Source organism: Sarcophilus harrisii, chromosome 2, assembly GCF_902635505.1.
Source record: "Sarcophilus harrisii chromosome 2, mSarHar1.11, whole genome shotgun sequence".
NCBI classification, from domain to species: domain Eukaryota; kingdom Metazoa; phylum Chordata; class Mammalia; order Dasyuromorphia; family Dasyuridae; genus Sarcophilus; species Sarcophilus harrisii.
In genome coordinates this window covers 525,666,908-525,690,335 of record NC_045427.1, presented here as the reverse complement: position 1 = coordinate 525,690,335, position 23,428 = coordinate 525,666,908, and the positions used below count along the sequence as shown (strand labels likewise).

Sequence of the window (23,428 nt, the reverse complement as noted above, 5' to 3'; positions counted from 1 at the left end):
TGGGAGAGGGGGCCAGAATGCAGGTCCCAAATGCTCCTTTTTTTCCCCCAATTTTGTTCCCCATACACCCTGATTTACCTAGCTGAGAGCCCTACCACTTGCCCACTGGTCCATCCCCCCTTTCAATTCTAGACTATCCACTCATGTTCTTCGGCTTCCTAAAAGACATTTTCTGCTTAAAAGCTTTCTTACCACAGCACCAATAACAAATCCCTTCTATAGTACCCCCTCTCCCACCCCACCCCCTCCCCAAAAAAGGTCCTTGTGGCTTCTCCCTTCGTGATTGGCATCTTATTAATGAAGAGGAACTGGTGTCTCTCATTACAGTTACAGTGAGTGAAAGCACCTCAGAACTAATTTAGTTGCTCTCACTAGGGAAGACACTTTCTTCCATCTAGAAGTTCACTTTCTTGCTGCCTGTGGCAATGAAAGAACCCGTTTTGTTTTAACATTAATAAGGTGAGAGAATAGAGAATTTCCAAAAGAAATTAAGAAAGGCAAGAGGGTAGATGTCGGCCTGTGAAAGGTTCCCAAATGCAGGCCCAGTGTTGGATTCAAATGAGGATCGCTCCCTGCAGCAAAAATGGGAACAGCAGGAAATAAAAACCCACCAGACCAAGGAGAAAGTAGCTGAGGAAAGGGGGTATGAGAGAGAGAGACCTCTGGACTAGGAATCGGGAGATGTGGGTTCTAATCTCAGTTATGCTAGTAACTGGCTGCATGACCTAGGGCTAGTTTCTTAATCTCTCAGGATTTCAGATTCTTCATTTTTAAAATAAGAGGGCTGTTTGACATGATCCCTAAGGTACCTTCCAGCTCTAAAATGTTATTATTTTATTAATGTGGAAAGGACTGTTGAAACTTTGTTTTTCTGTTTGGGGTGAGGATTTTTTTTCTTTCCTTTCCTTTCCTTTTTTTTTTTTTTTTCCTTCTGTGGCAACAAATTAGAAATTCTTCCAGAATTAAAGAGCATGGAATGGAAATCATTTGGCTTCTCGAGCTGAAAAGGTCAACTAGATTCAGAAATGTACTTCATGCTTCTTACTGTCTGAGTAGAAACCTAATTACAGATCATACTTCATTGGCTAAAAGGGATCAAACTTATCAGAGCTCTTATCTGAATATGTATTTTTTAAAAAATTACTCTGAGTTACTAATTCATTTATCTTTTTTACTTACAGGAAATTCCACTCATTGATAAAGCTCCGCTTTGACACTCTTCCTGTCATAAAATACCTTTATTTCCATAGACATAACTTTATGACCATACCCCTTTTATCATGTTTTACTTAAAATACCTTGTCATTTGGGAAACCATAAAAAAAGGATCTTAAAAAAAAATGTGTTCATCATTTAGTTTGAGATGGCATCAGGGCATGTAATGATTTGATTCTCTTTGAGAAGCTTTTTTTAAAAATGAGGAAAAGAGAGCCTTGAGCTGATATTAAAACAAGGCAGGATTTTCTCTTCCCTGGATCTGCGTGATTCAGTACTGAGTGACTTCATTTGGAAAAGGAATGCTGTAACCTAAAGGTAGGCTTTGAGATCATATAGCACTTAGACTCCAAAATGGAATCAAATGAGATTTTTATTGGGTATTAAATGAGGGAAGGAACTCTCAATAGAAAAGAACTGCCATGATAGATTAAACACCTTTCTTTTCTTTTTTTTTTCCTGTGTTGGCATTCAATGTGTGAGTGTATCAAGCTAGAACAATGCAATACTTCTCTTTCCTATATTTAAAATTCTGCTTTTCAAATTGATTTTCTCTATCAGAGATTTAAAAAATAAAACAACAAAATAAGCAGCTTGGTGTGCACAGGATTTGATTTGTTCATTTAGGCTGAATCTCCTCTCTCCTGTATTGCCTGGGCTAGAAATGCAGAGCCTATTCTGACTGGCATATTTCTGACTTGGGCCAAATCTCCCCTTTCTTGGGCAATCATTGATCCTCTGCTAGGGGTAAAGGAAGAGGAAACATTCATTATATTAATGTGAAACTTAGTGCCCATGTCGTCTCAGGAATCTGGAGCTAAAGACATTTACCAGTCTCCCCCTCACCAGTAACTTAGTTTGCAGGTATGAACCATCATTAGGATATTAAATATGGGGACTTGAATTTGAATCCTAGTTCTATGATTTACCTGTGAGAACTTAGGCAAGCCGCTTAACTGTTTCCTTATTTGTAATATTGGGGAAGATATTGGTCTAGACAAAGGGTTATTAACCTGAGACCAGTGAACTTTATATATATATATATATAAACTGTATTTCATGAACAATAGTTTCTTATGCATCTTTATTTTATGGATTTGAAACCAATATTCTGAGAACAGAGCCACAGGGTTTCACCAAATTATCAAGTGGGCCCATTACGCAAAAATAAATAAGAAGTTCTGTATTAGATGATCTTGAGGGCTCTAGTTGAGTTTCCAACTGTAAACTTTGACCCTAAATTGTCAAGTTGTAATGCACAACACCTACATGTTTTAGAGGTTCTTGGATCTTCCCAGAACAAAGGTTTTATTTCCTCTCTCAAGAAATGAGTATACTTACCAGCTTGTTCCTGTTCTAAGTTTCTCCTAAGAGTATTGATAGCCTTTCCCCCTACCTTCAGTTTCTGAATTAAATGAAGGCTAATCCCATCAAGCTTGGTGAAGTTTTGTGTGCCCTCGATTGACTAATAGATAAATCAACACTTTCTCATTAAAACTAGGATTATATTTTTACTTTATGCAAAGGAGCTGGGAAGATTTCAATCCATTAATCTCTCATCCCATAATTTTTCACAGCTTCCCTTAGGTTGCAGGGATATTTGGCCCTCCTTTAAAAATAGAGAATGGGAAACATAGACAAAGGAGTAAAACTTTGGTGGAAAGAACAATAAAAACCACAGTCTTGGCTTCCTAACCATTACTTCATCGGGCAATACTATCAACCTCATTTTCATCTTTGACTTAGTCCTGAGCATCCCTGGGTTATAAATCAGGCCTTTGGGATACTGGGATTTTACTCAGGGTCAGAGAGAATTAAAAACAAAAACAAAAACAAAAAAACCCAAAACTTCTAAAGAAAGTCTAATTTGCAGGCCTTATTCCTTTTTTAAAAGAGATAATTTGCCTGCAGTGTCTATAATTTACAGTCTTAATGAATGATTTCTAAATTATTTATAATTCACAGAAAGCTCTGTCCCTGAAAGATTACACAACTATTTGGGCATAAGTCAGATAGTTCAAACATTTGGCCCTTTTGACCGGGCTAGTTGCTGAAAACAGTCGTGATCTGTGAATAAATTTCCTTCTCCGCTTCTTTATTTCAAAGTTTGTGCTGTGTGCATTGTAAGACCCATTTGGGATTGCAGAAAGTGCCTTCGCCACATTAATTGCTCTTTTGCACACTTCCAAGTGAATCAACTATTCCCAAATTAGTCGAAAATTAGACACTGCTGGAATATACAAACTGGATACATGGCAAGAATGCATTGAAGTACCTTAGCATCCTTTCAGAGAGCTTTCTGCTGCCAAGCCAAAACACCCAGACGGGTAGACTGCTGTGAAATATGTAGGCGATGCCTGCTGACTGATTTTCAGATGACGAGGAGGTATTTGAAAGCATCAAAGGGCCCCGTATAGATATGTGTACATTAAACCTTGCTTCTGTGATCTCTGCACTTGACTATTGTAACTCACTGTTTAATGGATTGACAATCTCTGCCCTTCACCGATTTAACACCTTTTCAAGGAGCTGCTGCCTTCACACAGGCTTCTTGCTGGGGCCGAGTTTCAAAAGTTTCCATTCCCAGGTCTGTGATGTTGCTTTGGTCACAGTTTGAGTTATTCCGTTTGGGCTTTCTTTCTTATAGGCCTGTTTCTGCCTGTTTTATGCTGATGTTTGGATGTGGCTATTATTTGTTCCGACCTATAAAGCATTTCAATCAACAAATATTTGCCAAGTGCTGATGGTGAATCACCCTGTGATGGGTGATTTAAAATATAAAGTTAAAAACGTGGCCCTTGTCCTCAAGAAACTTACAATCTAGCTGGTGAAATGTCACTGATAAACAGACACATATATCCGACAATACAAAGCACCTTGTGTGTATGTATGCACACACACACACGAGAGAGGCCTGGGAGGTGAGGGATCTCCTTCAGTAGAAGAAATGGGGTTAGAACTTCTAAAAATAAATTTGATTCTCAAACGACTTTATTATGGATTTTTCTTGGAGATAAGCATAAAAAACCCTCATTTTCTTTATATTCTTTGTGCTTAGAGATGTTTCTTTTTTTGTGTACCAGGTGCCAGGTGGTTGACTATATTACTACCTACTTTCAAACATGCCAACAAGTATAACACCTTTTAAGGTTTTTGGTATTTTGGGGTTTTTTTGTTTTTTGGAAAATTACTAATTTGTTGTGAATTGAACAGGTAACAAGGGTGTGCAGAATCCTGACATATATGTGCTGCTGAATAGTTATAAACCTTTAACTCAGTAAAGAAGAAATCAATCCCACAAAGGATTTGAATATTTCCCAGATGTAAGCTGAACATACATTTACCTCTGATAGCAACTCTGATATCTCTGAATATCAAGTAAATTGTTGGTTGGGCTTCAATTAGGCCTCTCCACAACATTTTTATGATTTCAAACTAGTTGTTCCTCTTATCTAACAATTCTGCCTCAATTATCTATGGATCATCCAGGAGAATTTTATTTACCACCCCATAGGTCATCTTGGGGAAAACCAGCTCCACACATGAATAGGCAGCAAAATGGTGAGAAATAGAAGTGGACTGCTTGGCCAATGAAATGTATTAGGATTTTTTTTTTTTATTCCTCCAACAAACATAACATTTAGGCCCCTGGAAGCAGGTATTTTTTGCCTTCTTCATTTTCTTCTTCTTCTTCTTCTTCTTCTTCTTCTTTTTTTTTTTTTTTTAAAGAGAAGGGGTATATTCAATATCTGTGAATATCAGAAGTTAGAAATATTTATTATCAAGTAATGATAGGAAGACTGGGACCGAGGACTGTGGGTGCTGGAATGTTTTAGAGTCTTTTAGTGGAGTGTTTTCACTGACCCCCAAATGAACATTGAATGTGATTTCTATAGGATGGATTTTTCCAAAAATTGTAGTCCCCGAAAAGGCAACAGACATCAAAACTAAGCAATTTCAGGGTAAATTTATCAGCTATATCCAATTTTAGAAAACATTTCTCCTAGTGTGCAGAAAAAATGATGGAGAACAGTTCCTCTTCTTAAATCTCAACCATTAGCCTTAGGAAATCAGACACAAGGGGAAATTAACTTCCACAATAAATACTTATTAGGGGAAAAAAGTGCCCTTCCTTTCAGCTAGAACAAAAGCAAGGCTCAATTTGCTATTTCCTGAGATAACTGTTTTGATAATTCTGTTGAAAATGTTTGAAAAAGAAAAAGCTTTTCCCCTCTTTTTACTACTTCGATATAATCTTGGGTCCTTAGCCACAACAATTCCCATTTAAAATTGACCAGGGCCATGCTCTCAGAAGGGCTTTGGGATCAGAAAACCAAATATCTTGACTGAAATGAAAAATGAAATCCAAATCACAATTTAAAAATCCATTAGGTGAAACAATATGAGCTGGCATCTAAGGCAAGATAATTATAAAGCTGCAATATGAATTTAGCTATGACTTAGGTGATAATATTGGACTAATAGAGTGAAATGAGTTCTTGAGTGTTCTAGCTGCTCAGAGACCAAAGACCAGTCACTTTCTTGGGAGTCCTATTTTTTTTATAGTCATTTTGGCAATAAGCTGGTGAAATTTCTTAACCACAGTGCAAGGTATTTGATTCTTCAATACTGGTTCCCAATTGGTACTATGCTTTAGAAATAGAATTTGGTCCATTTTATAGAAAATGCAATCAGTTTCTTCTTGGTACTCTTTATCTGAGCTGTCTTTTGATCCTTCCTGTTTTTTCTTCCACCTTCTAATGATTGAACACCCACTGTATTCCTCAAATTTTTCTCGACCCTGTTTTCTCCCCCCTTGCATTTTTCTTGCTCCTTTCATTTTTCCTGTGTATGCTGACTCCCTAGTTCCTCTTCTACTAAATTATGCTCTATTATTTCCACAGCCTGAAGAACTCACAGCTGAAGCATTATTTCTAACCTTATTTTGTATTCCTAGCATGTGCTATAACCTGTTTTGAGTTTTATTTGCAGCCAAGATGCTGACACAGCTCCAATTTTGTTTTCATATTTTGATTGGGTAGGAGTGTTCGTTACTGTGGGTACCAGGGAAAAGGGGGAAAAGTCATTTTTTTTAAAAAAAGGCACATTTATACCTTCGTTAAAGAGCTCTTTGTCTCTGAATGGAATCCATTTTAATTTTTTGAATTACATATGTTCACAAATATTATTACTTTTATTTCTTGGGGGGAAGGGTTTTGAAAAAAATTTAAAACATGCTAGTATTATTTACCTTATTATGTTCCTGATATCATTTCTACATATTTTTGTTTATATTATATTTCCTATCAGTTTTTCCTTTCTGACTCACAATCATATGCTAAATAGAGATACATGGTATCAGGGTTCTTGTTTAAAAAATAATCTCGTCAAAGCCAGCTTCAGGTCTTGAAGAATCTCTATAGGCATTAATATAATCCTGCTTGTGGCATCAGTTCAGGGGACATGCCATGGAACTACCTTGAAATGAGGTGATTCAACAAACCTGCTTGCTTCTCCCTGTGCTTTGGAGAGAAGCATCACATTTTATTTGCTCGACCTCTGCACAAACTGTCCTCATTCCCTTCTGGTTTCTGCTTCTTGGAATCTCTCATTCCCTTTAAGACTTGGCTCCAACCTAAGTCCTTTACTTAGTGGTTAATTATTCTCCAAGAAAGTACTTTGTATTTAATCTGTAAATATATATATTTTTTCCCTTTGTATCCTCAGTGTCTAAGGGGAGGGTGAATTTATAATTCACCTGGGGCCAGGTGATCAGGAGGGCTGTTGGATCAGACTTATATCTTGAGTGAGTTGAAAAATGAAGTCCAAAACACAGTTCAAAAATTCATTAGAGTGAAAGCATACAGTAGATGTTCAATAGGGATGTTTGATTGATCTGAATTAAATTAAACTCTCTTATATGTGGCAGGAAGGCGGGAACAGGAAAAACTGACATATTTTATTTTATTGTGTTGAATAGCATCACTAAAAGGTTCCAAGGTAGTTACAAACATTTTATTGAATTTAGATTAAACCAGTTTACTTTATGGGGAATAATCCTTCTAAAACACTAATTTCAGTATATTACTTTTCTCTCCAAAAAATGTCAATGGTTCCTTATTACCTACAAAACAAATAGAAATTTTCATTCCTTCACAACCTGCTTTAGCATATCTCTCATTATTCTGCAACACAAAAATTTTGTGAAGTCAAAATCCTCTACTCACAATTTTAAACATTAGCTCATACTCCATCCTGGCTTGGTAGTTCATACCCCACCCTGATTTGGAATGCCCCATTCCTCCTTTCCCTATCTACAAGAGCTCAACTTATCTGCATCCTATATAACCCTCAAGGAAGAGATCAAATGCTATCTCCATTGTGAAACCTTTTCTGTCATTTTCCATCATTGATAATAGCATTTAATTTCAGTACAATATATTTGAGAACTTCATAAGCTACCTAGACAAAATTTTTTTTTTCTCATTTCTGTCAGTCTTACCTCATCCAATTTAATTTAGCAAACATTTCTGAAGTGCCTTCTATATGTAAAGACTGAGGGATACAAAAACAAAGATGAAATAGCTCTTGCCCTTCCTTCAAAAAACTTACATTCTACTGGAAAAAAAATGACATTTTATTCCACTAAGAATGTAAGATCTTTGAGAGCTGGGAATTATACTTTATACTTTGTTATATGTCCCAAAGACACGGTGCTTCTATTGGAGCAAGTATCTAGCAAAAGTTGAATTGCTTGAGTTAAAATATTGCTATTGATTATATGGAATATAGTACGTTGTTGGAGTAATGCATTTACCATGCTTGTGCCCTGTTTCCCCCAATCGCTTAATTAGCTTTATGTATTTAATACAAAGAGAAATAGTATGACACAATGTATAGAGAATTGTTCTCAAATCTAAGAAGTAGATTCACATCCTGACCCTAACACATACTGGGAATGTGGGCAAACCTCAGTGTTCTAGGAAACTACTAAAGATAATAAGTTGCAGAGAAAGAATCAAATGGCATTGCTGGAGGGAATTTCCCTACCTGGGAGTTCTTTATCCCTCTTTAATGCAAGTCACAATGTTCTCATGAAATATGAACCAACATGCCTGTACACACTCACGGACACAGTATGTTTTAGACCATTCTAAATGGATTTACTTCACTTGATGTTCCTTCTGGTTATGACAACACAACACAAAACAGAAATTTACTTGGAATCAAATAACATGAGCGAGAGAAAAAGTCTCACGGATTCTGTTGTTTTTCAAGAGAATGGCAGGGCCAAAGTTCCTGCAAAACCATGAAAGCAGAGTTGTAAAGGAGAGACAAAACCAGAAAAAGCCTTGTTCTTTCTTTACCTGAGTTATCATCATACCAATGCGTTGGGAAGCAAACTCCTGTCTCCACTGAGTCAAGAGAATGACTTGCAATGTTTGAACCTGACTGTTTAGGCACATACTCAAAAAGGCAAATCACAGAACAGAAAAGAAACAATACTAGATTTCCTGGTTTGGATTTTCTGAGAAGGAAATTTTAAAATGTATTTCTTTCATTGGATTTATTTGCTGTTCCTTGGTTCTTCCTAAATCCCTAAGTTCATGTTTACCAAAATATTACATTCAGATATCTCCAATTAAGCTCTGGATTAGTAAGAGCTGAGACTTTATTTTAACTGTGGTTCATATTAGTTTCCTACATTTCCCAGTGCTTCTGACTGTGGGGGCTGAGGAATTACTGAATGCTCTGGGTTATGATTTCCCACTCTTCATACTTCTTTTAATTGAAATGGACAGTTTAAACCCAGAAGAGAACTCTATTTGGTGGTCTCAAGGATGCTCTCCTATCAGGTAGCTTGGATGGATTAAATATGCTAATATAAAAGTGCATTCTTGATATTTCAATTGGAGGTGAGGAAATAGCAGGTTGGTGGTTGGGTTCTTGAAGTCTATACATTTTATTAAGTATCTATTAATCCCAAGATTACAGAATGATATTCTTGATATATTTTGTACTGATTTTATTATAATAGGAATTTGCTTTTAAAATTTTTATTGCACTATGTCCATATTATCTGATAGATATTTGTGGGGAGAAGACAAATTAAAGAAAAAAACTCACACTTAATATGTAAATATTTTTTATAAAAATTGAACTTTAGAGAAGGTTTTAGAGATGTATCTATTGCAGCAGATATGAAAAAACTTATTTAGAGACATTTTCAAGGTCACATAATTATTTTAATAGCAAGAAAAAGCAGAACTGAGGAAAAAACCAAGTTAATGGATTGACATTTTCAGAAGCCAAGAAAGATAACCCAATTGCGTACTTGAGAGGTGGTATAGTGTGGTAGAAACAGCATTGGTTTTGGAATTTTGAAGGTCCAAAGACCAGTTTTTCCCTTTACTAGCTATATAACCAAGTGCAAGTCACTTAATTCAGCCTATAAACTAGAAATAATATTTGCATTACTATGTTGTAAGGATCAATTGTGAAAATGTATGAGAAAACATTTTGTATTTTAAAATACTTTTTTAAGCATGTGGGAGGTAGTATTTGAAAGCCAATGTTGAAACCTGAAAGGCTTGGTTTTAAATTCTCTAATCCATAGTGTTTATATGACTGTGGATAAATCATTTAACTCTCAGTACTCTAAGGTAACTCACTAAGACAGGCATCCTTAATTTTTTATATGCTAAAGACTTCTTGGTAGTTTGATGGGACCTATGGATATCTTTTCAAGATAATGTTTTTAAATTCAGAAAATTAAAAAATAAGACTACAAAGAAAATCAATGATACTGAAATATAGTTACCAAAATCAAATTCACGCAACAACTGAAATCTAGGATTAAAAATCCCTATTAATATTACAAGTTTCAGACAAGGTTCCAACATGAATTAGGACAGAGTTTTCTCAGAAAGTCTTCTCTCTGAAGAATGAAATTATAAGACCACATCCTATCTTCATCCATATATAAACACAGAGAGACAGTCATGGAATAGAGAATAGAGTTACTGTGAAGTCTTGTGGTCAGGTAGAACTGGGTTCAAATTTTATCCTTGACAGATTGTGTTATCATGGGCAAATCACTTAACCCCTCAGTGTTTCAGGACACTTTCTGAGAGTATTAGTTACAGCTGAGTTGTCCATCTGCATTGTTGGAGGCAAGCTTCCCTCACTAATCTAAATATACATTATATCATTTATATTTATAAATATATTATTATAGTTTTAAAATGGGAAAGTCTTATCATAGCTGAGAAAAATATAGTTTAAAAATATGAGAAAGTTTCTGCAACTGATAAAATAATGCAAGTACCATGTCAGCTGGAACATCATTAGCCCCAGAAAAAATTAAAATTAGGTTCCCATTTCTCCCCCTCAATTATAAGCTGCATGAGTTCAAAGGGCATATGTTCTACTTTTTTTTAAATCTCTAGTGATATGTAAGATAATGGGGAGGACATGGTATCTGCTCACTAGATTATTGCTAATGGATTGCTAATAAGAACAGTTATTTCTTGAGGGTGGGAGGGAAGTCTTATTTCTCCTGGGTTTAAGCTGAGGTTTCCAGTGACTTTCAATTGCTCACATGCTTGGGAAGACGTACATCAGAAATACTCAAAAGCAACATGGAGCTCACTGAAGTGGCTGTATCTCCTGACTGGTCTCTGTGTTTCCCATCTCTCTCCTCTCCACCATCTTCCAAGAACTGTTAACTTGATATCCTTATTGCAAAGGGCTGCTGACTGTGTCAGTTCTTTCCTATTGCCTTTAGAAAAAAACACTAACTCATTCACAATCTGGCTGCGGCCTGTCCACGTGGCTGTGGCCCATCTTAACCTGTTGATGTCGTGTTACATTCTGGCAAAAGAGGGCTCCTTGCTGCTCCAGGTACACAACAATCTGTTTCTTATTTCTGTGTCTTTGTGTGGGTCATACCCTCCCACCTGGGGAGCTCTTCCCCACTTCTGCCTCTTGATCTGTGGTTTCCCTCCAAGGTTCATTCAGTAGCTGTCTCCTTTGGGAGGGCTTCCCTGATGGCCTTGGTTGCTAGAAATCTCATCCCCCCAAATGACTTTGTATTTACTTTGTGCATCTTTACTTTTTGCATGTGTTTTGTGGTCTGCGTCCATGTTGCTTCTCCTACAGATCCTGCAATACATTCTGTGTATGTCCTGGCACATAGCTAGAGCTTAATAAATGCTTGACACATCAATGAATGGATGCATTTTGATTGTCTTTGAACATAATGTAAAATTTTCTTGCCGTCAGACCCGTGTGTCATTGATATGCTCTGGTTCCTCAGCCTCCCAACTAAATCCCAAAATTCATTCTCACCAATCAATTAATCAACACTAAAATGTCTCCAGTTAAACTCTAGATTAACGTGGGCTGAGATTTCATTTTAGTTGAAGATTAAGATTAATTTCCCTTTCTTCCTGAGCTTTTCCAGAACTTCTCACTTGCTTAGCCTATTGCTGGGACTATAGTGAATCACTCTGATCTGAGCCTGGGGTGAAGGATTATCAGATCTTAATGGACTTCAGAACTGATGCTTAGCTAGCAAAGGCCCCATCAGGGATGATTGCTGAATGCTGCTGTGGGGCACTGTCCCTTGTCCGACTCAACAGACACTCTGTGCTCTTATGATTATTGACAGAGACGGATTCCCTGAAATTCTTGGGTATTATAGATACTGAGTAGTCTCATCTATGGCATAGCTTTGCCCTCCTGGGATATCTCCATTTGCTTCTAGGGTTAATTCCTGGGCAAGAGGAAATAGAATTTAATGGGAAAAGTGTTCCTCTTCTCTAAGTGGAAGCTATGTAGCTTAGTGGATAACACTCTGAAAGACTTGAGTTCAAATCCTGCCTCAGATACTTTACAGGTGTATGAACCTGTAAAAAGGTCTTCCAGTTTCAGTTTGTTCATCTGTGAAATAGGCATAACAATTTTATCTACCTGATAGTGTGGTTCTAAAGATTAAAGGAGATAAGACAGATGTTCTGTTAATCTCAAGGTGTTATATGAATGCTAATTATTGCTATTATTGCCCCATTTTCTATTCTTTCTATCACAAGTTATCCTTAAAAGTCAAAATCTCAGCAGCAGCCAGAAATCATGGATACGTCTATGCCAGGAGTAAATATCTTTCAGTACTGACTTTTCTGTGTTAAGATCCTGAAAAACCACTACACTTGTCAATAATGTCAAGGAGGAAAGATGATTACTGTCATTATATTTACTGGATAAAGGCAATTTATGATCTCCCATTTCTAGAATTCCCAGTTCCCTCCCCCCTGACTCACATGATTTCTGCCTTCTGTTGGAGCAGAGCTCATGTACCACTTGATCCTGTCAGTTAATGGTTCTTTCTATCTCTCTCTCTCTCTTTTCTTATTGGCAGCTGTCCCTCTAGTGGACTTTAAGTTCTTTGAGGGTAAGGACTATACTGTTTTTCTTTTTATAACCTGAGTGTCCTCTAGTAATAATAATCACAGTTTATCCATTCCTAATTTGTGAAAGTTATACTTGATCTATGAGATTACAGGTCTTTTTGAGAGATTTTATATCCCCACTGCCCAACTCAAGGCCTGGAGCAACTTAATAAAATAATAAATAAAATATTATTTCAATAATAATAATAATAATAATAAATAAAATATTATTTAAAAATAAAAAAGGAACTTAATAAATGTTGAGTCAATTCTAATGAGTGGAGCAAAAAGAAAAGGGAGGAAAAATTCCAAACTTTTTCTTCATTGGATTCAGATTATAATCATGTCTCCCTAGGTTAGTTACAAAACTACTATTGACCTTGAGAGGAAGCCTAAACATGTAGGGAAAGAGAGTCAATTTCTTCTTTTGGGAGAATACATTTCCTCAGATTCCCTTACTGACTAGTGATGTGTGACAAGTTAATATTATCTGAATCCATGCTTCCATGGACTGAGTTCCTACTCAAGTGCTAGCTGATCTCTCCAACTGTTACAGCTTCTAGAGCCTAAATTCAGTGGCTACTATAGCCCTTGGGACAAAACAGACATTGAATTATGTGCCTTCCATACTTTCTATCCTCATATTATTTCTTGTATTTGTTCTACCTCCTTTCTTTTTCTAAACCCTTCCTCCCTCCAGGGGCTTCTTGGTTTTGCCTTCATTGTTAATAGTAACATGAATCTGTACTGATGGGATTTCCAGATTATTCTGGTCTGTATAAGATGAGACTTCCCACTGAGCCCCCGGTGGCACTGTTGGTATGCTTTAACTTGATGGGACTGACTTAGCTAATGGGATTCTCTCTTCAGTTGTTTGACTATGTTAATGTTGCTAGAAGAAAAAATGGCTTTTCCTATATGTAAGCTGTTTTCAGATTTGCGTAGGGGTTCTTCTTAACAGATTTGCAGTTTTCTTCCTATGGAGATATCACAATTACATGTTCTTTTTTTCCCCTTATAAAAACTAATATCATGCTAGGCGCCCCATCAGAATACTTAGACAGATTTAGCTCCCATAAAAATCAGTCCTGAATATATCTAATCTAGGCTTTAGGACCTCCTTTCTTCGATTTCTTGTTCCCCCCACCTCCACTGCCTTTTTCCACTCCCCTTCCCCCTCAACATATTTATGCCTACCTAGAAACAGATCAGAGCCAATCTATTCCCCAGAGGGAAACAATGGTCTCTTTTCCTATTAATGAACGGTCTGTTGTTGCAGATTCATGTAGGGTTTAATTTAATAAACACAGAAAGATGAATATGCTTCTGGGATATTAAATCTCTTTGGGTCTGAAATTAGTGACATGGAAGAAAAGCAGCACTTGGCTGAATCTTGCGAAACTGCCCATCTTGTAGCTGGGTCCTTGGCTGTGATCTGATAAAGCAGGAGTTTGGGGCCATTTTAATCTTCTTATTTAATCTCTGCTGTTTGACCCCTGAGAGTGGTCAGATCTGCAGCCATCAGCCTCTGGGCATTTGGGCTGCCTCATCTTCCTCTTCCTCACTTCTCTAGTTCGCTCAGACTTGCCCCTTCCTACACCCCCCCCCCCCCCCCCCCCCCCCCCCCCCCCCCCGCCCCGTAACTCTGCCGAGATCTCAAACTAGAGCTTACAGAAGAAACAGACCATGGGACAGAACAGGAGAATTCTATGATCCTCAGGTATGGTTGATATTACATGCAGCAAACACTGGCAAATACTTATTGTTTTAATTAAACATTTAAAGGAGAATTTATTCCCTCCTCCCACCTTCTGCCACCAAACCACTTCTCTTCCAAACTCCTCTACTTCGGTCTAACCATATAAAACTTCTTCTTCTCCCACCAACTCCTAACAAACTCCATTGGCTCCGTGTTACCCCTACAGGCAAATTAAAAACTCTTCTGTTTAGCCTTTAAAACTCCTTGCAAATTTGCCCTTTCCTACCTTTCCAACATTACACATCTCTCCCTTTCATTTATTTCAAATCTATTTATATGTCTACATGTTATTTTCACTAATAAAATGTAAGCTGCTTGAGGGCAGGAACTTTTTCACTTGTATTTTTTGTATTCCAGTGCCTAGCACCCAGAAGGTATTGATTGATTGATACATTGCCTATTATGGGCCAGGCACTGAGGATTGGATCTTGGCGCAAAATCTTTCCCTTACTGACCTTGCCATATTGCTTATCCTGACACTGCTCACTCCTTTGAATTAAATCATGAAATATTTTTTTTTATTAGGTGCTTATTATATGCTGGGAACTGGGGGAAAGAAAGGTAAACAGGACACAGGACCTGCCTTCAAGGAGTTTACAACTGACTAGGGGTGATAATGTGCATACATAAATTTGATACAAATTAAAATGTAAGTACACAAAAGAAGTACATATGATGTTCTATGAATAGAAGAGATTACAATGAGCTAAAAGATAAGCAATTTTTCCATGCATTTGAACCTGATTTTAAAGGATGGGTATAACATTAAGATCCCAGTGAAATTATAAATGCTACATGAGAACAGTAGCAAATTGGATTATTATAAACCACTGATATATCTCAATTTTATTTTATCACATTTCCTAATCAGCTATTCAGGAAAGCCTTGAAGGAATGGTCAAAAAAAGAGGCAAGCTTTGATGGAGCCAGAAGAAGTCAAGAAAAACTCAAATCATTAGTGGCTGTCTAGGAGAGAAAGTAGAGTGAGTGCCCTGGGAAGCTAGGCAGAAATACTCTAAGATCAGCAAAAATAATAGTGGCTACCAAAAGGAAAAAAAAAAGTCAGAGAGCAAAGTTGAACCTTCCTGACTTGTTTTATCTAGGACTTGATTAAACCTACTTGTGCCCAAACACCAAATTCATGATTTCCCCTATTTGTCTTCTGACAGTGTCATCACAAATTTGAAATATATCTGCATCTTAATCCATTCTTTACCAAGTGCACAAAATTGAATTGGATATTACCAGAAGTACTAGTATGGCCAGAAAGGCAAGTGGATACATTGGGCAATAGTTGGTAATTCCAATAGACAATACTGTTCTGGAGCTGATTTTAAGGGAAAAGTTGGGGGATTGGGGGTGTGTGAGGAGAGTACCTACTGGGTTATCTAGCATATACTAATCAGATTTATTCCAAAATAGCAAAATGAAATACTGAAGTACTCAGGACCATGAATTCTATTGGCAGGGAACTTGGAGCTCAGGAGAAAACACAGATAATATGGTATTCATGAAATGAGAAACAGCAAGGCATAATGGAAAGTAAACACCGTAGAATAGGAATCCAAAGATCTGAGTTTCTGGTACCATCTGAAGTGACTGTATGCTTGGCCAAGTAGCTTCCACTCTGTAGGTCTCCATTTTTCTCATTTGTAAAATAAGATGAACTAGGGGGCCTGTTTTTTTTTTTTTTTTTCCTGGAGCTGTGATTATAGGGAGCTTGGTGATCAAGACCTCCCCCTCCCCACCACCCACATACTTCAGAAGAGAGGAAACTTTTTCAGTTTAGAGTCCTGAAAAGTTTAACGTAGCACTGAGAAATGGTGACTTGTCCTGGATCACCCAATAAGTACGTGTCACAAAGAGTCATTGAACTCAGATCTCCCTGCTTCCCAGGCCTGCCTTTTAGCTAGTTCACATGTATAAAGTGCTTGGCAGATGTTATCTCATTAGATCCTTACAATAATGCTGTGTGTGTGTGTGTGGGGGGGTGTATTCCCCATATTTATTTATTTACAGATGAGGAAGTGAGGCTGAGAGAGCTTCAGAGATTTAATCAGCATCCCACAGCTAAGCTGGATTCAAATTTAGGTCCCCGTGATTCCAGCTCTCTCTCTTCGATGATGATTCTAGAGTTAAAATTCTATTCCCTAAATTTTGGTGGTAGGTATGAAGGAAGTCCAAGATAGACCCCAAGGAGACTTCTTCACCTATGGAGATACTCAGGTTAAAGAAATTAGCATAGGTTACTCATCATCCAGCAGAGAATATTGAAAGATGAAAGTCTTTTGCTAAATGCAACAGAATGGAGGTACTCTCTTCTAATTACCCTTTTGAATTCAGGAGAATCAAACAACAATTTTAGGAGCTTAAGGAGATGAGAAAACTACAGGAGCTGTCTCAGTTGTTGAGCCTCCAAACAAGGAGGGAGCTTGGGACTGTGGAAAGATCAGATTTACAGTCAAAAACCTGGATTCAAATTCTTGTTCTGATCTTCCTCTCTTCATGACTTTGGGTAAATCACTCTGCCTCAGTTTCCTCAACTAGAAAATAAATGCTTTGGACAAGATCATCTTTAAATCTAGGATTCAAGAGATAATAGAGTTTTTATTTCAAATGAGCTAAATGGCAGTACAGCGATACAAATGGGTTAGTTACCACTACTGAATAAAAGCACACCTGGAGTATCTCCCCACTCTCACTGAATCCTTGAATATTGAATTTTGAAAAAAAAAAAAAAAAGAAATTGACAAGCCTTTTAATCCAACAGTCAATATCAGGCTCTTTTGGGCAAACTATTGATTTAAAGCTCAAGCGTAGCCTCCAGCAAGAAAAGTCTAACGCAAATGTGCCGTCCATCTATTGATAAGTATCACCTGTATTTGTTTCTTCGGTAAGAAACGATTATAAAGCACTTCATTTGATGGGGGCTGCCGGAGCAGGAGAATCAATGTACTTAATGCAGGTAGAGCTACATTTTCAAGGATTTTTGATCTGGCTTACCCGATCGCGGGGAACAGGCTTGTTAACTTTTGCAGGTTGCAAAGTTTCTTTAACGGGGGATTAAGCTATTGTGTTTTTTCCCACGAAAAAAAAAGGGCCTTTCTCCAGATTCACATAAAAGGGTTAAACATCCCGAGCACCCGAGGAGAAGCCTCTCTCTTCATTAGCTTTTCCTCTGCCACTCATTAACTTGGAGTCAAATCTAACTCCATAACAAAGCCTAATTACCTCGTTGCAGACAAGTGTCTGTATTCGGTTGTTTTGCTGAGGAGTGACAACAGGATAAATTAGCAGAGCTAGAAATTAAATCATATTAAGTATGCTTTAATGTTTCAGACACGAAGCCCTCCGCCTGGCAGTCTGCACAGCAGGCAAGGCATTACTCTCTCCATGTTTGGCTTCCCCAGGGACTGTATAAAGGCAGAATAGGGATGGAAAACCGAGTTTTCTAAAGAGAGACAGCTCCATTCAGCGAGGCGCGAGAGCCAAGAAAAAGGCTTGTCAAAGCTTTCCTCCCGAATTTGGATACCTGCTTCCTCTCTTGGAACTCACATTGTTCTTGGCACTGAAAATGACTGCTGTCTCTCCCTGGGCTGCAAGTACCCCCATGGAAATCTTGGGGAAAAAAAAAAAAAAGATCTTCTGGGTAAACGCCTTCTTGTTGTTCTCCAGGAGCTGTGTTAATTCCTTAAATTGTATTTCCATTCCCATGGGTTTGCAAACCAGGCGTTCTATTTAGAGGTTCACGTTAAAAACACACCCCAGAACTCAAAGCAAAAAATAATAACAATGTACAGGGTGAGGGTTTTTTTTTTTTTAAAGTTCAAAGAACTTTGTAAACATTAATCAATTCCCTCTTCCACCCCCAACCCTTTACAACACTGTGAGGTATGAATTACCCCCATTTTATAGATGAGAAAATTGAGGTGGGGAGGGAGAATAACTCCTTCCCAGTCACAAATTGAGTTACAGTGGAGGCTATAATGAGGATTTTGGAATCCTGGAACCTCTGATCACCTGTTTTAGTGTTTTTCTTATTTAAATGGATTGTCAAAGCATCTGTGTGGGTGGGAGGGGGTGTGGAGTATTAAGGAAAACGAGTAAAACTTTCTCCCTGGTTTGGTCATAAAATCTTCATCCATTTCAGACCAAGTGCTCTTTCCTGTGCATTTTTTGCCTCCCGGCAATAGGGAGTGCATTCCTCTCAAAAGAAAGTGACTGGGATCAAAGGCTCACCTGACAGGCCATTTAAATGGCCAAACCTGTCAAACACACCTCTCTAATAAGGATCCCAGATCCACAAGCTGGGATTTTATGAGCTTAGCCCTGTCTGCTAAAGAAGGAATCCTCAACGAGTACCGGATGCATCAGCAGCTCCAAAAGGCAACGAGGAGGTAGGAACTCTTCAAGAGAGATGCTTGCTACTCAGGACAATTTGGAAGGGAGAAAGGAGGTTTAAGAGACCACTAAATTATGTAATTTTTCAATATAAAATCTGAAAGTTGGTGACCATTCATCCAGGAACTTCTCATGGTAAGCATTTAGTGAGAAGTTAGATCTAAAAGATTTCTCTCAAGCCTTCTCTGAAAATGGAGTCAACCTTAGTTGACCTTGAAGTGACTAACCACTTTACCAAGGAATTCTGCACCATCAATTATATTTCATAATCCTAAATTGAATGAATTGCCACATTTTCCCCTTTTATTATACCATTCTTGCATTCACACCCAGCTTAGGGAAACTTTCTATACAATTTATATTCTGGAAGGAGAAGGTTTGTTCTTCAATCAACACGTCTTTATTAAATGTCTACTATGTGTCAAACACTTTACTAGGCACCGAGGATAAGGAAAAAAAATGTTCTTGCTATCAAAGATTTTATATTTGCTTGACTGAAGAAGACAACATAGACATTTATATGTCTGTAGAACTAAATGCATCAATTCAAGATGATTGAGAGAGAGGAAGACCCTGGTGTCTTAGGGGAGTCAAAAAAAGTCATCTAGAAGATTATTTTCAATCTCCCCCCTTCTCCCAAAGCAAAACAACTGGATATTTCTCTAATACTCAGTATGGTATTTAAAATCTCTCTATGTATGTATGCATATATGGTATTTAAAAGCTCTCTATGTGTATATATATATATATATATGTATGTGTGTATGTATATGTACATATGTGTGTGTGTGCTTCTCACAGAATTGACTCCAGAATTCAATCTCATTTATATTACATTAAATGGACCAAAACTCTCTGTATTTATTGGGAATGGGATTGGTGAGAAGTTGGTATGATTATCTAAATTGGAATCATCATCAGAATCAGAATTAGAAAGGATGTATAGTCCAGTACCTTTATTTTACAAATGAGGAACCCGAGGTGAAGTGATTTAATTAAGGTCACATAGGTAGGAAACATCAAAGCAAGCATCTGAACTCAGGTTTTTGTCCAAGGTCACTCAAATAAATACAAAGTAGTAGAGCTGGAATTTGAATCTACATTTCATGGACCTATATCTCATGACTCCAAATTTAATGGCTTCTACTGTATCTTACCTAGTTTATTTTTCCAAAAAGTCAATTTGCAGATCCCCTTTCTCTGCCACCTGTTATGCCCTCCCTTCTCCCCTCCCTAGGTTTCCTTTTTCAGTCTGTGGGAAGAAGAATCTGTTCTGTGGGAATGAAGAACCTGGGAATCCATGAAACCTTGTAAATATGTTACGCCATATATTACCTAGCACAAAGCATGCAAAAGAGGCATTCCTTTTTAAAAAGACCTAGGTGTGGTGCCCTTCAAGTTGCAGCTTCCTATAAGTAGCATTGTTCAACTAATAACTAAGTTTTATTTGGTATTGCACAAAAGAAAACTATTTTAAAGGGGGGAGTGGGGAGTAACCATTTTTCAGTTTCCATAGCTACATGGAGTTGAAAGAAACAATTTGTCAGATAGTTTACCAAACACTATTAGGATTTATCAGTAACTTGGAGAAATAGCCTAAAATAAAAGATTTCTTTGCAAACAAAAACTAACGCTATTCCCCCACCCCACCAAAAAATAAAACAAGCCCATCAAAAATCCAGATGAGAAGACAGCAGTTGGTTAGACTGGATGCTCTTGGTATGGGAGCTTGCTATTAACCAAATGTCTATCCAGTAAGCAAAGGTGATAGTGAATTAAAGAGTGTCACCTGCTTTTGGAATTAGAATGACTCCCTTCCCGTCCACTCCCCCCTCGCCTTCCAAGACCCTAACAGCTGGGAAATACTCTCACCTCATATGCCCTGCACTCTGGACAATGAAATTGTTAGCAAAGCTTCCCGGGCAGCATGCTCCCTTGAGGTGGGGAAAGAGGTCTCCTCGCCTCAGAGTTAGCAAGCCCGTGCCCTACTTGGGTCCTTCGGAGGCATTCATTTTAGTGACCGGGACAGCACCAACCCCGGCATGTTTACCCATCGGCACGGAGCCTCCGCGGCCGCCAGCTTACTGAATTAAACGAAGCTGATCTGTAACCCTAAGTCATCTATTCGTCCACTAACTGTACTCCTCCAAGCAGCCAGTAGCACCGGCATGTGCAGGGAGAATTCATGCTTTGCTACAGTTCAGTAAGCTGAATCCCAAAGCTTCGGGTAGTCTGGCTGCAGTGTCAAGTCACAGTTATATAACCCACTGAGCTGAATGCCTCCCCGGAGGGGAGAAAATGAGCACACAAAGAAGGAGAAAAAAAAAGAAGAAGAAGCAGGAAAGGCATGATGAGAGTAATGTTAAGAAAACAGACTTTTAAAACTTCCAGTACCTTGTGATTTTGGAGAGGTTTGTTTCCCGTTTAATGCACTACTGTTCTTTAGTCCTGGAAACCCACACGTTTCAATTTGGTCAGCTGAGGAAAAAAAAAAAGAGGCAAACCAATGGAGCCAGGCTTAGCTCCCCTCATCAGAGGGTCTGTGCAGAGCAAAAATATACAGTGTTGTACAGTTATCTCTATTCACTGAACTGAACTCAATGACCAAGAGCATGTGAATTAAAGCATTATCACATTCAACTCAAAACCAAGGGAATCTGAATTTATTGAAAGATTCACACGAGATAGAGTAAAATGGGCTTTAGTTTCTGAACTCTCACCGAGGACAAATGGAAGGAATGAAAAGCAAGCCTTGAGGATTAGTGTTTTCCCAGAAGCTCCTTACAGCTGATCTGCAGAGAGTACAAGATGGACAAATGAATATATCAGTCTCTGTTTTCTTTCCATTTGGCTGGAGGACTGAGCAACTAAATTAACTGGGCACGATGGTGACTTTAGTCAATGCAATTCCTTTTCTCAGTTTGTACAGAGAGAGAGGAGGATCGTATTAAGATCATACAAAATCTTGGAGGAATAGATTAAAATAATCTGTGAGAAAGGAGTACCGTTTTACTTTCAAAGGGTTGTTGCCCTTTGCTTTTATGCTTTTAAGGTGACAGGGACCTTGGTTGGATTTAGGGGGAGATCACTTAGTAAGTTAGTGTTTAGAAGTAGATTTCAAAGATTTGACTTTTCTGTTCAGAAAGGGTCCAGAGTCTGGGAACAACTAATGAACCAAGAAGCCCTCCCAGAAATGAAGAGTACATGATTAGAAGCCGATGAATACATTGTGCTTCTGAGTTTGAGAAGGGCCTAGACTGTGACAACCCTGGGGAGAAGTAGGAGAGAAGGGGGCAAGTTTGAAAATGTCAGCTTTCTATACAGGAGACATTCTTGGCTTGGATAGGAATAGAGATAGACAGCTGAGCTAGGTTTAGCTCTAGGGACCCAGAAAAAAAATGGAGGTTGGGGATTTGGTCCAGGAATTTTAATTAGCTTAGGATAGTTTAGTGAGCTAGGATACCATTTAGCCCCAGCTGAATAAAATTCTTTTCTATGCACATTTCTTGATAGTTGCATCCCTGTTTTTTTTTTTTTTTCTTTTTCTGCTCACTACTCGTGTGTGTGTGTGTGTGTGTGTGTGTGTGTGTGTAAGTTTAAGATAATTATGACTATGATGCAAAACCAATTTCCTCATTTTATAGATGCTCTTTCTACTGTATCACACTGGTGACAGGAGTAGAAAAAGCATCCAATTGTGGCAGTGACCAAAGAAAGAAAATAAACAATTAGGATTGGATTTGGAGAATCTTTCCAGTTTCTGAATCCAGGGTGCCAAATAGGTTCAAGTACCAAGAAGGACATAGTCAGGGGTTACACAGTGTTTAAAATGAAGTAAAAACAAAACAAAACAAAACACAATCCCTGGTCGAATGGCAAGGGTCTTGCCCTAAGGAAGAGCCCAGGTGAAGCTGACAAAACCCAAGGCTAAGGATGCATCTTTTCCTTCAACACTACACTGGTTTGGTGATCTCATCAGTGTGGGCCATATATTACAATCCATCCATATATTTCCATAATAGTCATTTGATTTCACTTAAGGTCATCAGCTGTCCCCCAATAATACTTAAAGTTTCCTGGCTGTTTATCAGACATTTGTACCTAATCCCCATCTCTATCCTCAAAAAACAAAAACCTCAGTCCCCACCATTTTTTTTTTTTTTAACAAAAGTAGATAGCATATGAGATCTTACCAATATTTCTGGATTCATATCCTTTGTGCAACATGGCATAAAGGATAAAGAGCTGGTCTTAGAGCCAGGAAGACATGGGTTCAAGTGCTGTCTTTGCTACATATTGATTGTGCGACTCTGGACAATTCACTTAAGATCTCAGTGTTCTCTCTACTCTAGTCAACCCTTTAAGATTATAGAAGAGGCTAAATTGTGTTGTAAAAGGGAATTTTCTATACTAATGAAATCACAGGTCCAATAACTATCACCTATTCCATGTGAATCATGTTTTACAAATAGAGAAATCAAAGCTGATTTTTTAAAACAAATGATTACCCCCTTGCTCTTTTAATTGGGGAGATTAAAGATAATAGGTGTGGAGTGCTACATATGTTGTCAGAAAGCTGATTGGCTTTGCCTAATGTTTATCT

The 23,428-nt window shown here is 37.9% G+C and overlaps 1 protein-coding gene across 3 annotated transcripts in view; it reads right to left on the bottom strand.

Annotated features, from left to right (window-relative positions):
• Positions 1-23,428, bottom strand: part of RORA (RAR related orphan receptor A) — an 854,973-nt gene that overhangs the window by 312,260 nt on the left and 519,285 nt on the right. For 2 of the 3 annotated variants that reach the window (XM_031949458.1, XM_031949455.1), the window contains exon 2: positions 21,220-21,303. The exons of the other annotated variant lie outside the window; for it this stretch is intronic. In XM_031949458.1, the coding sequence (XP_031805318.1) occupies positions 21,220-21,303 (84 nt within the window). The remainder of the gene's footprint in view (positions 1-21,219; positions 21,304-23,428) is intronic. 3 annotated transcript variants of the gene reach the window in all.